This window comes from Perissodus microlepis, chromosome 15 (genome assembly GCF_051167445.1).
Source record: "Perissodus microlepis isolate ML-2025 ecotype Zambia chromosome 15, ASM5116744v1, whole genome shotgun sequence".
Taxonomy (NCBI): domain Eukaryota; kingdom Metazoa; phylum Chordata; class Actinopteri; order Cichliformes; family Cichlidae; genus Perissodus; species Perissodus microlepis.
Window position 1 is genome coordinate 36,381,338 of NC_140475.1, and position 15,003 is coordinate 36,396,340.

The 15,003-nt window shown below is 39.7% G+C and overlaps 1 protein-coding gene across 1 annotated transcript; it reads left to right on the forward strand.

The window, feature by feature from the left end:
- Positions 1-2,815: 2,815 nt before the first annotated feature.
- Positions 2,816-14,659, forward strand: cth (cystathionase (cystathionine gamma-lyase)). The gene is made up of 12 exons (XM_084953636.1): positions 2,816-3,109; positions 4,419-4,500; positions 4,670-4,765; positions 4,907-5,016; positions 5,324-5,458; positions 5,597-5,654; positions 6,093-6,170; positions 6,423-6,575; positions 8,826-8,947; positions 11,713-11,765; positions 12,031-12,169; positions 13,716-14,659. Exons 1-12 carry the CDS (start codon positions 2,924-2,926, stop codon positions 13,728-13,730), a joined length of 1,227 nt encoding a protein of 408 aa, XP_084809762.1. The 5' UTR covers positions 2,816-2,923; the 3' UTR covers positions 13,731-14,659.
- The last annotated feature ends 344 nt before the right edge of the window (positions 14,660-15,003 follow it).

A 15,003-nucleotide genomic window follows, 5' to 3' on the forward strand; every position in this document is an offset into this window, starting at 1 on the left:
TCAGCTTTAAAACTTTAAAAGTTTAGTGCTGGAGATGGAAATCTTATGTGTATCATACTCTCTGTGGATCATCTGCATTGAATAGCTCGAATAAATAACCAGGAATATTAACTCTCAAATGAATCTATAGTGGAAGATCTATACTAAGAAGAACAGAAATAAACATGTATTTAAAATTGCACCCAGATACCTCAGTGAATGCATTTCTTTATCACCACTAATTAGTAATTAGTTTATAATCTATTTCATGTTATCATTTAAAATGAAGTGTATGACCAAAAGCCTGAGTGAACAATGAACATTAATTCTTTCTGACAATGATGGACTCAGTGCTTCAGGAAAAAAGAAAGGTATTTAAAATACAAGAAATATGACAGATTCCGTTTCATAAATAGTCATAAACATACTTAGACAAAAGCAAAACAAAACAGGACGGTCTCTAAGCCCTTATTTACAGAATTTCTGTTCAAACTGTAGTGAGTACTTTGCCAAAAAAAAAGGCCATAGCAGCAGCAGCTTGATTTGTTTGGATACCTGCAAAACCATGAAATGTCCACAGTTTCCTAAAACAAAGGTGAGATCTTGTTTACAGTAGTCACAATCATGTGAAGGTTTCATGTGACTGTGCATTCAAACTAAATACACCCTTTCTGCTTCCACAGGAATTATGCGAGTAAGTAGCAGCCAGATACTAATCAAATGGACTTGATTTACTGATTATCTGGAAGTGTAAAAGCAGAAGTTTTCACAGTTTGTGTTAAAACAATGCAACAGTCTTTCCAAGAGTGGATTTCCAGTTCAGACAGTGCAATGCTCAGAGAAACTGCCAAAAGCCCAAGATCTACTCTTCAGATTCTGCAGACTTCGGTTAACAAATTCAACGTTTAAGTTCATGACAGTACAGTTAGAAGAAGACTGAACAAATATAAGTTGTTTGGAAGTATTAACTTATGAATAAGAAATTCAGCGCTCACAATTTCATGTATAAAATCTTTAATATTACTAGATAATAAGAAAAATACAAATGCATTTTAGCACAAGGCTTTCCTCAGCAGTTCTAATGCACATGTGGGCGCAGCCATCCACAAAACCCTACCTAATCCCCTAATCCCTAATAGGCACAGGTGGTAACAATTAATAGTTTGTGAGCATGCAACACTGGCTGTGCACTCCACCCACAGACCTAAATCATTGAAACATGTACAAAACAACACGCTCCATTAACACTGTCTGAATCACACAGCTCCCATTAATTTTTTATTTTTATTTTTTTTTGGGGGGGGGGGGGGGGGGGGGGTTGTTGCAGTTGAGCCTGTTGGTGTTCTTATTTGCAAGGGCTGCCAGGAGAAAACCTCTTCTCTGTAAAAAGGTCAGGGCAGCACAGCTTAGGCATTTAAAGAAACCACAAAACTTTTTGAACAATGTCCTTTTGACACACCACACCAAAGTGGAGATGTTATAATTTAATAATGCACACACAAGCATATCAGGACAAACACCTCATATCAACAGTGGCAGAGGGCTGATGAATTTGACTTATTTTCACCTGGACATCACCTTCATGGGTACTTTGCATTCATTGCATCGACCATGAACTTCTCTGTAAACCAAAGTATTCTAGAGTCAAATATGAGTCCCTCACGATCCCAAGCACAGCAGAAAATCTACAGCCGAATAGCAGGGAAAAAAAAGAATCAAGGTGGTTCAAGGGCCCAAAGTCCAGACCTCAGCTGACTAAATACTGTATAACAAACTTAAGAAAACTGTACACAAACAAGTGCACACAGAACTCAATGAAGTGAAGCAACGCTGTAAAGAGGAGTGGAACAAAATTCCTCCACAACAATGTGAGAGACGACTGATAAAGTCACACGGAAAACGATTACTTCAAGTTACTGCTGCAAAAGGTTCTCCTTTAAGCTACTAAATCACAGGACTGCACAGAGTCCTGTTTTTCCACAGATCGTTCCATACCAGAGCACACCCACTGTCTAAGTGCTAAATCATTACTATACATAAAAGTATTCATGAAAAACAACAACAAATACTTAAATCTGCATCAAAAACACCTCTATCGTGTTACCACTGTCTCACTGACACCAAAATGTTGTGACTACACCAAAAAAGATAATGTAGTTCTGATAGAAAGATTAAATTTGTTGTTTTCATGACAGAAAAAACAAATAGCCAGAAATGTTCCTATATTTATTTGATGTTGTTTTCACTTTGAGACCACACTAACTCCACGCGCTTGTGTGAATTTGCTCAACAAACTAAAGAAAACTGCACACAATAAAGCAAAGCGGACTGTTCTCGTTCAGAAGTCATTACAGAGCACTTCCTCCCCCTGTGGTTCACCCCTGGAAACACAACTTCAGATACAAAAATGTTTTTAAAGAAGAAAACAAAATAGCGATAATAATAATATGATTGGATAAAAAAAATGCACCAGATTCTGTGAATTGTGCCACCAACACAAGAACTTTTATTGCGGTTGCTGAAAAATCGAGTATTCCCCCCAAATCAGTGTTATTGTAAACTGACTCTGTTGCTTTACAAAACAACATAAATCACTGTCTTCGGGTAAATATCCGAATCATAAACCCAGAAGGAAACAACGTGCAGTAGCACATTCGTGTTAAAAAGTAGGCACCGTGTTGGAAAAAAGAGACGCGAACCCTAACTTAAAAAGCAGGAAACATTGCATCACGACGAACAGCGTAAACAACGTGCATGGCCACGTGGGCTGGACGCCCACTAACCCCCAGCAAATCAGCGCCACATCGCGGTTTGTGTCGAGCGCTGATTGGCTCCGAGCGACAAGCGCAGCGCACGGCTCCATTAAATGTCTTTTACCATTAACGGGCACGGGTAAAGCCTACTCATCTTCAGCCCGCTGCGGTCATTTTTGGAGCGCACCGACATGAGTAACACGGACAAAAAAGAAGAACAAAGCGATTTATTCGCCGGTTTCCGCACGGCTTATAAATCCTTTGCAACAGATGCCATACACGTCGGTCAGGAGCCGGAGCAATGGAAATCTATGGCTGTAGTGCCGCCGATTTCCCTTTCTACCACGTTCAAGCAGTACTCTCCAGGAAAGCACGCTGTAAGTACCCCGTTACTTTAGGCCAGGTTAGGATCAGACTCGTTCCAGTGTTATGGACGATATGAAGCCCGATGGTTTCTAAGTGTTTGTATATTTTTAGGTTATTCTTATTCTTATACTATTATTACGTTTTAGCTCTGTATGGAGGCGTGTCTTGTATTATTTTAGCATGTATAAGAATGTCTCTTTAGGTAAGTAAAGTTAACGTAAAATCTGTGAATTCAAGTGTTTTTAACCCACTGCATGTGACTGACTGCGCACTCTGTTAAATAAGAAAGTACCCTCAGTCGAAAGATGAAGCTTGACTTGTATTGTAATTCCTTTCTGCATGTGATAACCAGCTCATGGCCATCCATTACTGGGAGTCTAGACTAGAATCCGCCTGTGTTAGATAAATATTGTTTTGTTTCCGCTTTAACATCATTATTTCTCCTTGTTTCAGATTGTTAAAGTCGTTTTTTTCCCTTCTCATTGCTTCTGGCATTGATTGGCTTACAGATGACAGATTTCTAGCACTACACTGACAAAAAGAGGCAGGACATTACACAGGAAATAAATTCTTGAGGGCAGAGTTCACTAGTTTCAGTTTTCATTGCTTAATGTTTCACAGTTGTAAGACTCCTCATATGTAATGCATTACCAGTTAAACTTTTTTTTTAATTTTTGTTAATTTTTTTTTATAGAGTTTTTGCACTCAGGTCAGCTTTCTTCACACAAACCACTTAAACACTTTGTTTAAAGCATTCGTTTGATTTCACAGGGAATTAATTATCCGATCACGTCCTTTTAATTATGTGTTTTGGAAATCACAAAGCACAAAGACACAGCTTCTATGATTTTAAAATCATCATAATCATCATTACAAGACTTTGGTTTTCTTAATTAGCCCCACATCACCTCCATTAGAAGTGGTAATTTTTTTTTTCTCCAAAAATTAAAAACGTATTTTTTCATTTCATTTACAGCTTTCTGATCTTTTCAAAGCAAGCAGTATTTTTCAAAATCAAGGAAAAAGAAGGAAAAACCCGACTATGTTTTAGACAAAAAGGGTGTAGGCAGAAGCAACAGCTTGTATGTACCTGCACCATATATATAATCCAACACAAAGTATTTTATAAAAACATTAATAATAATAAATATCTGCTTCTGTGGGTTTTTTTTTTTAATACTTAAACTTAACAAAAGTGCCACATACCAAGTCATCACTGATCACTAAATAACTGCATCCCCTTACTGTCTGAACAGGTGCAAGCAAGTATTATAAATGCTGACCGTGGTGATGAAATGTAAAAATCTTGTGTTGATGTAGGGGTTCGAGTACAGCCGGAGTGGAAACCCTACCAGGAACTGCCTTGAAAAAGCCGTAGCTGCACTGGATGGAGCAAAGTACTGTACGTCAGCCAACCGTATTTCACAGCGGTGAATTTAAACAGCATGTCATCATTTTACTAAATGTTTAACGTTTCAAAAATGACAGAGCCTTCCAATTTTAGGCTTCTCTGACACGATGATGAAAATAATTCCTGCTCTGGACAACTTCTCACACCTTTTCCTCTGCAGGCCTTGCTCTTGCTTCAGGACTGGCGGCCACAGTGACGATCACTCACATGCTCAAGGCAGGCGATGGAATCGTCAGCATGGATGACGTGTACGGAGGTGAGAAACCACTTTGCAACTTGGCCAAATGTGTAAAACAATCTAGGAAACAAGATAACTTCTCATAGCTCACAGAGTTTATGTATGCGTGATGTGGTTTAGTGATACTAACAGAGATTTTCTTTTTTTTTTAATCACAAGGCACAAACCGCTACTTTCAAAGAATCGCAGCTGAAGTCGGCCTGGATGTGTCTTTTGCTGACTGCACAAAACCACAATTGCTCAAGGCTGCCTTGAAGCCAAATACTAAGGTATGTCAAAGCAAAAATTACATTTCAGAAGATTTCAGAACATGTTGTTTGTTTGTTTTTGTTTGGGTGCACCTTTTAATAGACGTTTCCACTTTATCTGCAAAATAAACACATGCTGTTGTACCAGTGTCTGGTTTAACTAGTATGTTGCATAATAGGGCGTGTCTTTAAGCTAACTGAAACCGTCATTGTGAATCAGCAGTTCGAGTGATTGGATGATTTCTCTTTTTCTTCTGGAAGTTACCCCCACCCCTCCCTCCGCCCCCATGTTTGGTTTGACTTATACATCATCTCTTTGCTCATGTAGCTGGTGTGGATTGAAACACCCACCAATCCCATGATGAAGGTGGTGGACATCAAGGCCTGCTCCGACTTGGTCCACGAGCACAACAAAGACATAGTGGTGGTCGTGGACAACACCTTCATGTCGGCCTATTTCCAGGTGAAACTTGACCCACGGTGCATTTTGTGCGCTGTTGATTGTGTAATAACAGTTCGATAACCTCCTGCAATCAAATTCCAGTTCATCCTGGAATAATTCAGGAAATGATTTACTCTTGTTTCTCTTGTGCACCTTTAGCGCCCCTTGGCTTTGGGAGCTGATATCTGCATGTACTCAGCCACCAAATACATGAATGGTAGGTTCGATTTTACTAACCTAACATTTGCATTAGAAGTCGATGCAAACATTTTGTGATCTTAGTCACGTGATCTGTTGCATGCTAGAAGGGATTAATTACTTTAGTCCTAAAATGTCTCCAAAATGTACCAAAGTAAGTCTGAAATGGGTGAAATAAGATCTTAAGCTTAAATGAATAATAATTGTAAAGCATTGCTAAAATGCTCACGTTGCCTATCTCTACGATTAAAACAGAGCAACACATGCAGGGATCACCAGTGAAATTAGAACTTTTGTCAAGGTGTTTGAATTTGATGCTCACCCAGTTAGTTTTGCCCCACCATCATCACATAGCAAAGACGCACAAGCTCAAACACAAAAGAGCAACAAAGTCAACTCCAGTATAAACTCTCTGTGTTTTGGACTTCTCTTTATTGTTGTATAATCTGTTTGGCAGGCCACAGCGATGTGGTGATGGGACTCGTCTCCATGAACAGGGAGGATCTGTACGAGCGACTGAAGTTCCTGCAAAATGGTGATTAAATACAAAGAGTGCATCAAGTGTTTTTTTTTTTTTTTGTTGTTGTTGTTGTTGTTTTTTTTAATGGAAATATACAATAAACCTCTTTATATGCCTCCATGCCACACACTGTATTTGGAGGCTCAAGTTCTGACCAGTTTAAATTCTCTTCAGTAGGAAAGTATTTGTTGATCTGGATTTTGGGAGGCTTTGTTTGTAACCTCTTTGGATTTTCCTTTTCTTCATGTGATCCCGCCTCTGCGTCAGCACTGGGTAGTGTGCCGTCTCCTTTTGACTGTTTCCTGTGTAACCGTGGATTGAAGACCCTTCACCTGAGGATGGAGCGGCACTTTAAGAACACCCTGGCTGTTGCCAAGTTTCTGGAGGCTGATCCGAGGGTGGAGCGCGTCCTCTACCCAGGTGATTTGCTGTAAACATTTTAAAATCACACATACCACAGACTTGTCAAAACATGCCCGTCATTATCTCCAATCTCAATCTTTACAAGGAAACTCTTGCTGATTTAGCTTTAAGCTTTTTGGGAGGAGCCTGCAAAACCCAAGTTGCACAGTTTGTTGTACATTGTCTTTTTAGGTCATTTGAGTTCACACTGACCAATGGTGACCTTCCCCATTGAAACACTGTCTTTTTTTCACAACTCTGGTGGTCATACAGTTAAACTGTAAAAGTCTGACCTTTCCTGGTTTCATCTCTTTATGCTTTGTTTGCCAGTTATTTAGTAGATCAATCTATTTTTTATTTATATATTTTTAAAAACCTCCATTTGTGGGAGGTTTCCTTTATTGTTGTTTTCACTGACACAACAACATTGATCCAAAGAACCATTGTTCTTTAAACCATTGTCACTGTCGGTCACTTGAGTTCACGTTGCTGAGCGGTGACCCGTCGCACGCTTTTTTTTTTGGTTTTCTAGCAAAACGCAGTCCCTGCCTTGGTAATGTGTTGCCCTCTATTTCTACATAATAAGTAAATAAATAAATACTAGAGATGGACCGATCTGATATTACGTATCGGTATCGGTCCGATACTGACGTAAATTACTGGATCGGATATCGGAGAGAAATAAAAAATGTCATCCGATCCATTAAATATCAAAAAAGCACCTCACAAAACTTGCGACATGGCGTAACTCGGCTCATAACCGTAGCACGTCGCAGCAGTGTGGTCAGGTGATAGAGCGGCTGTGTGTATTTGTAGCCTCCCAGCATTTCATCTCCGAGGAAGTGATCCCAGAGAGAGGTAAAGCAAGTGTGTAAGTTCATCTCTGAATGTTTGTAAAGCATTCCAGCGTTAAGCTTAACAACCGATATATGGAGCGACTGCCTCTCTCTCTCCCTCTCCTGCTGCTACTTCAATCATGAAACTGATCAATGATCAGCTGATCGGCTTTTCTCTCTTCTTTGTCTTTGGCCCGCTTCGCGCCAGAAAGAGGAAACCAGCGGCTGAACAACAGCAGCACGTTTAACCTTGATAATCTGTTGTTAGAATTTATTTAATATTACTTTCTACACCAGGATCTTTTTCTACGCAGCTGACGGCTGGTAACTGTGCAGGGGCGGATCTAGCAAAGTTTAGCCAGGGGGGCCGATAGGGCATGAACAGGGAAAAGGGGGCACAAAGACATACTTTTCTTTCTTATTCTCATTTAAAATGTCGAGCTTTTAATAAATAATTATCCGAATCTTACACCCAAAGTTTTAATCTGATGTAAAATGTATAGAAGTCTATTACTGTATATAGTAACTATTAAGTCTAATATACCCTAGTAAGCTATACTACTTTTTCCTTTGGGAAGATACCATCTGTGCAGTCTGCAGTTCTGTTGAAGAAAGATGTTGAATCTATTTAATTATTCTTGAAAAATAATTTATTTCTGTGCATTTTTTTTTCACACTGCATCAAATTAAAGTTGATTACGTCAATTAAGCATCATGAGGTGGAGGGTGGTTGGTTCCCTATTTTTTTATTTATTTATTTTTTTTGCTGGGAGTTTTAGAGCCCTGTTAGTTAGGTTGCTTAATATTTCTGCTAAGTACTCTTTAAAATACCAGAATAGGGAGGATGGAGTAGGTTTAAGTTCATTAGATTGATCAGTATTGCTGAAATATGAAATATTTTGGATGCAGTGTATTTTTTGCATACAGGTATAACAGAATAGCTTTAGTGTTGTTGTTTATTTAAACTTGAGTATGAACTTATACAAAAAGCAGCAAGATATTAAAAAAAACTGTTTTATTGATTAAAAAACACACTATATCGGATTCATATCGGTATCGGCAGATATCCAAATTTATGATATCGGTATCGGACATAAAAAAGTGGTATCGTGCCATCTCTAATAAATACATAATTTTCTATTGAAAGTAGCCAACTGAATGTGTCTCATCCATAAATTTTTTGTCCCTCCTCTGTGCTAATTTTTAACTATGCAAACTGATTAATCAGCATTTTCCCTCCAACTTACTTTGGTGTTCATGGGTAAATAACTAACTTTCATCTTGTTGTGCTGTTTTTGCCAATTATTTACAGCTTTTGCCTATAAAATATAATTTAGCCAGTTTTCTTATTTAAATTAAGCCGTACGTTACCAACTTTTTCTTTAAAATTAAATTTGAAATTTTGAAATATGTCTTCCCTCTTTTGACACAGGCCTGCCGTCTCACCCCCAGTACGAAGTGATGAAGAGACAGTGTACTGGGTGTCCAGGGATGATTGCCTTCAACATTAAAGGGAAACTTGAGCATGCTACTACCTTCCTCAATACCCTCAAAGTAATTTGGCTCAAAGTTTTTATTTATTCTGGCCTGTTTGATTTTGCATTTAATAAGCAGGTTGCTGGGCTTTAGGAAAACTATGTGAGATGTAGTGCTGTGAAAAACTAAATGCACCCTTACTGTGTTTGTAGGGATTACAAAGAAATGGTTTAGTCGAGCTACTATCTCTTCTGGCTTCCTGTTTGGACCTCAGACACTATAATTTCACTTTCTTCTTATTTCTTGCCTTTCACAGCTTTCTCAGCTGCACCTAGAGCAGGGCTCTAGAGTGCGACCAATTTGGTCGCAAATGGACCAAATTTTTCAGTGGTGCGACTAAAAAAAAATATTTGGTTGCACCTGTGCGACCAACTGTTCAGGTAGCAAAAAAAAAAAAAAAAAAATCTGCAACCTTCCCTGTGGTCAACAACAGACACACATTTTGCCCCTATCGTGGACTAAACCAATCAGAGATAGTAAGGGGCGGGACCTCTCTGATTGGCCGTGGTCCAGTTGAAAGTGCAGGTGGAAGAGAGAGGTGAGTAGCTTGAATAAAGCGATATCAATTCATTAACGGATTCCACACAAAGACGTAAACACAGAGCGGACCCGACGCATCAGAATCAGCTTTGTCTTTCTCGGCTTTCTCACCCGACGGCCCGCAGACGGACACGCTGTCGGAGCTCGGCGATTCTGCGTCGGGTCCGCTCTGTGATTACGTCTTTTTGCGCTGATTCTGAGCTGCAGGTTTTGTCTCTCTCCAACCAAAATTCACCGAGCCAGCAGCAAAAGAAGCAGCAAACTGCGCTTCACATTTGATCAATGTCGTCATGAATTTTGCTGTTTTGCTTCCACGACTATTAAAATCACACTCCATGCACAGCTAGCTCTCTCTATCGCTCTCTGTACTTCAAGAACAGTTTCCCGTCTCCAATCCCTGTTTTCTGTATTATCTATTCGCTTATTACCCACCAGTCTACCGTTGTTTACAGCGCTGTCGGCTGCTGTCTTTTTCTTTTCTTTTTTTCACTTAAATGACCTCGGACAAGAAAGCCTATTTTTTTCTGTTGTTCAATACTGAAGAAATTTAAACTTTATATGCAGAACATTGTAGAATATTTTTAAGGTTATCTGCTATAAAAAGCCAGACCAGGAAAATCTCCTTCATGTTTTTCTGTGTTTTATTCTCAGTTACTTTCACACAAAGGCATCTGCTGTGATGTTCACAATTCTGATGAAGTCAGTACTGATAAATGATCAGAATTATAATATTTCTGACTGTCTGAGGCTAAGTTGAATCGAATTGGGACTTTGAAAACCGGAATCGAATGGATTATAGAAATCAGTGATGATACCCAGCCCTAGTGAGCAGCCTAGGCACGACAGAAGTGGATGTAGCTGTAATAGGAAAAGAACTATTGCTAACTTTTCTGTTAAGTTAAGGCCTGATCCTTCTGAAATTCATAGCCAGTGCTCTGACACGGTGTCATCAATCTTTGAATGTTGAAAAAGCACAGTGTATCCAGAAAAACACATTATATTATATAAATTATTATAAAATTTGTGTGCGCCTAACTTTTGTGCCGGTACGCCTAACTTTTTAAAGTTAGGCGTACCGGTACGCCCATGGCAAAAAGTTAGTCTAGAGCCCTGACCTAGAGGTAAACCTACTTCCTTATATAGAGAAATGTGGACGGGGTAGTGTGCAGATAGGTTGCAAATTGTATGAAGATTAAACAAGACTGTTGGTCATGAACGATGAACATACGCACTGTGGTAAGAACAAAATAGGCCAGTGCGACTGTTTCATAAATCCAACTGCAATTTTGTGTGCAAACTATTATTTTGCACAAGATGAAAATGTTTATCACAACAACTGTCGGGCACGGTGGTGCATGGCTGATGATTTGGTCTGAGCATCTTGCACGCACCAGGTCGACCATGAACTCCTATGTATACCAAAGTATTATGGAGTCTAATGTGAGGCTATCTGTCACACGGCCAAACTGGGTCATGCAACAGGTCAATGATCCCAAGCACAGCAGCAGATCTACAACAGACCAAAGAGAAGAAACAAGGTGTCGCAGTGGTCCAAAGTCCAGACCTCAACCCGACTGAAATACTGTGGTGCATGAATGAATGCCTGCAGACCTCAATGTAAAGAAGCCATTTGGAAAACGATTACTTCAAGTTGTTGCTTCTAGAGGTTCTATAACTACTGAGTCATGGGGTGGACTTAGTTTTTCATAGGACTGCATAGAGTCTGTATCAGGATCAGATGCCTTCACTGACCGGACACACACGCACACAGACACAGTGACATTTTCAAACGTTGTTTTTCTACAAGACACATTACAAACTTTCCAAGTTGATAATATTTCACTACATTATAATAGCCATAATTAACATGTGACATTAGTTTATACTTGCTGCCAAATTCATCACCTTTTTTTCACACTGGAAAAACATTGGTTTCATGTTAATTTGACCAGTTTTATTATAGTATTTGTTACAAGTGGACCATTGTGAAGCAGCATGATCCAAGAAGAACAGATTGTGGATTTCACTGTGTGTATGAAAGGCCTATGTAAGCTCGCTGTTAATGTCTGAAAATGATCCAGACCACAAATAACAGCGAAGAGTGCTGCTTTGGCTTGTTTCCGTTGTGGGTTACTAATGGTCTTTTTCATTTTTTGTAATTCCCTTGAAACTTTTGTGCTCACCTGTACACATTACGCGCCGTGCTTCACTTCATCTTCATGTCCTTTGTGGTCTTATTTCAGATGTTTGCGATTGCAGAAAGCCTCGGTGGATACGAAAGTTTGGCAGAACACCCGTAAGTGTCACTGTAGTGTTTTTATTCTTGGTAGTGTTAAAAGTACACTCTTCTGTAAATGGTTTACTGTAAGCTATGCTGCAGTTTAACACAGACCACCACAAGGGGGCAGCAGAGACCAATAGATGAGCCCTATCAGACTCCCTCAAACTAATTGCAACACTTTATGTCCATTATAAAGTCACTGTCTATGCTCTCCATTAGAATCTCAGCATGTTTTTCTGCACACAGCTCATATGTAATCCTTCTCTATCATGCTGTTCAGGGCGATTATGACCCATGCATCAGTGCCAGAAAATGAGAGGAATGTGCTGGGCATCAGCGACACCCTGATCCGGCTCTCTGTTGGCCTGGAAGACGAAGCCAACATCATCGAAGACCTGGATCAGGCACTGGCTGCTGCTGTAAGTATCAGACATTAAGTTTTTGTTTTCTTTCTGTGTTGTGGTGGCATCAAGTTTACGGGAGACTTGAGTTGACTTCCTGAGAAGGTTAACTTTACCTGTTGGGCACTAACCAGTTTAAACATTTTCAGGGAGTTTATTAAATTATGGCTTGGACAGAATAAACTAGAGCACAACAACATGTAAGTTTATTTAGATATGTCTTCTGCCCTTTTTCTTTGTTTCTTTTTCCGAAACAAATCCAGTGGAAATATAAACCAACTGAAAATGTCAAGTTTCCATCCTCTGTTTTGTGGCTGCACTTGTACCTTTTATGTAGATTATTTGAGGGTGGACATTCAGAAGCATAACTATGGGTTTACTTATCAGGGTTTTTCCTGTCTCAGAATATGTGGGTAGTCAAGCTAGTGCTTTAATGAATAAAATATTCACTTTTTTCTACCAAAAACCTCTTTTGGATACCCTCTCCTCAAATGGATATTTGCCGTTTCTCAGTATATACAGTGCAAATGTTATTTTTAACTTCTTCGTTGGTTCAGCAGAAACATTGCCGTGTTCCCAGAATTCATTTTCAAGTTCATTACTCAGTTTTAAGCTGTCTCACTGCAGTGCAGCACTGTAGTGCATCGCTCTCAGACTTGGCAGGCTGTGTCCAGACATCTGCATCTTTATCGCATCTCGTCCTCTGGCGGCTGGTGTCGACGTCTGACGTTTTCGTCCACCTCTCTGACTGTCTCTGGCCTGGCACGGTGGCTGAGAGTTTATTAAATGTGCTTTTCTCTGATTCATCGTTGTTCTGGTTGGCGTGGATAGTTTAAGGATGTGAGTTCTGGTGTATTTCATGAATCGATGCAAAACTAAACACCAACAACTCGTTCTGATTTACGTTCACCCAAATTGGCCATGATTCTGCTGCGTTAAAACTCCGAGCTCTAGCGCGCTGGTTCGGGATGATTCACCGCTACTTCCCATCCTCTAACTACGCTGTCATCAGCAGTGCATTTGAATTTCCTAAAATCTTGTTACAACCTCGTTTAGCTGTACCCTACATGGCAATCTGTACCTCCTGTCCTCAGCATTCAGATAATGCTGCTGCGTCCTTCTGCTGCCCATCTGAAGAAAATGGATATTAAATGGAGACAAATCTCTCTAATGACTGTCTGTGGTCCCAGGAAAAGGCACCTCTGATTTGTGAAACATTTAATTGGATAGGATGGCAGGTCAGATGGGGGCAGACGGGTACATTTCCAGTTGAGTTTTATCAGGAAAAAGTTGGCTGTGGACATCAGTTGGTCAATTAGTGATGTAGTTTATGATGATATTTCTGTAAGATCCTGGGTGTGGATTAGTGACTGGTTTTGTCTTTGGCCTATATTAATCTAATTTGGGCTTGTCTTTATTGCAGTCATTTTGTCATCCCGTCTAAGCTCATCAGAGAGTGACCTTTTTATTCTTAGGGAAAAAAAAGAGAAGCTGGATGTGGATTGTACATTTTATTTATTAAATTATTTTAATTCCCCCCTCTATCTTCTGTTCTCTTTAATAGCATCCAAAGAAGTGAAATGTCTTCAGATGGCATCCTTGAGGGTGGAGGAGTCAAATTTGGGATGAAAGACCTGAGTTTCCAACACTTGGGACCTCAGCTCAGTGACATTCGCCTGTCAGGGAAGCTTGTTCTTGGGGAGGCTGACTTTTAGGCTGGTTTTACTTTGTTTTCATGTTTGTTCTGTGCTTTGTTATAATTAGGATTTTTCGAAGGCTTCAGGCAAAGTCCTGCTCAGTTAAAATTGATGAAGCACGAGTTACTGCTGGAACAATGTCAAACAGACATTTTTCTGAATAACCTGTATATGAAACTGTGTCTTCAGGTTGATTCATGGTATCAATGTGCAGATTTTTAGATTACTTTATATGCACTTCCAATTCACAACGTAAGTCATCTACCTCAGGGCGCTTTAGGTGGCAAGGTAAAGACTCCACACGATCATCTGCAATCTGAGGCTCAGCTGCCACCTATTGACCAAATGTTAGAAGTGATAGTGGCTCTGACAGTTTTGGACAGAGATTTCTTTTTCCCATGCAGAACAATTGTTTTACTCAAACTAAAAGGTGAACAAAAATTCCGCATGTCCTTTTTGTTTGGCCAAAACTTTGATATAAATGAACTGTCACTAAGATAGGAGGAGCTCCAGATATTTGCTAGTAAACGTGGGAGGGTTTGGAATGCACAAGTGAAGACGTTCCCAGCAGTGACTCCAGTTGAGGTCTGTGTAGAAACGGCTGAATGTTTTTACAGGAACATCTCTGAGAATTATGCTTGATAAAGAGCTTTGTATGTTTTTAAACAAGAGGTTGAGACATGTCAGAACTCCTTTGGGTTTTATCTGTGTGACAACACACACGCCATTTGTGCAACCCACTGTACTCCCACATCACAGCTCATCATTTACTGTAATCGAAAAAATCCATTAAAATCAGTCCAAGTGCAAATCTGTGCCCGTCTCACTTCCTCTCAACCATCCTGCTGTACAAGCACAAGTCTTGTTGTGAGTTCAGCATCAGCAGTGGGGTGGGGGTGCACGGTGGGGCATGGGGTGGGTGAGGTAGTTGGTATCTTAAAAAAACAAACTATTAATGCAATTCCCAACTTAAGGTGTCAGATCTTCTGCAGAAGACTGATCAGTACCCACACGTGCAGTCACTAATTTTATGTAATTATTAAATGGAGAAAAATGTATCGTGTTCATCAGGATACAAAGATTAGTGTGTGTGATTATATCTTCCAACAAACCGTTGCTTTCTGATGAACCTATAATGTATCCATTAAAAATACA

Excerpts from the sequence above, each read along its gene's own strand:
- cth (XM_084953636.1), top strand. The coding sequence starts at position 2,924 with ATGAGTAACACGGACAAAAAAGAAGAACAAAGCGATTTATTCGCCGGT. Across the intron at positions 4,766-4,906 it reads CATGGATGACGTGTACGGAG|GCACAAACCGCTACTTTCAA; the intron begins GTGAGAAACCAC and ends TTTAATCACAAG. Across the intron at positions 11,766-12,030 it reads GAAAGTTTGGCAGAACACCC|GGCGATTATGACCCATGCAT; the intron begins GTAAGTGTCACT and ends CATGCTGTTCAG.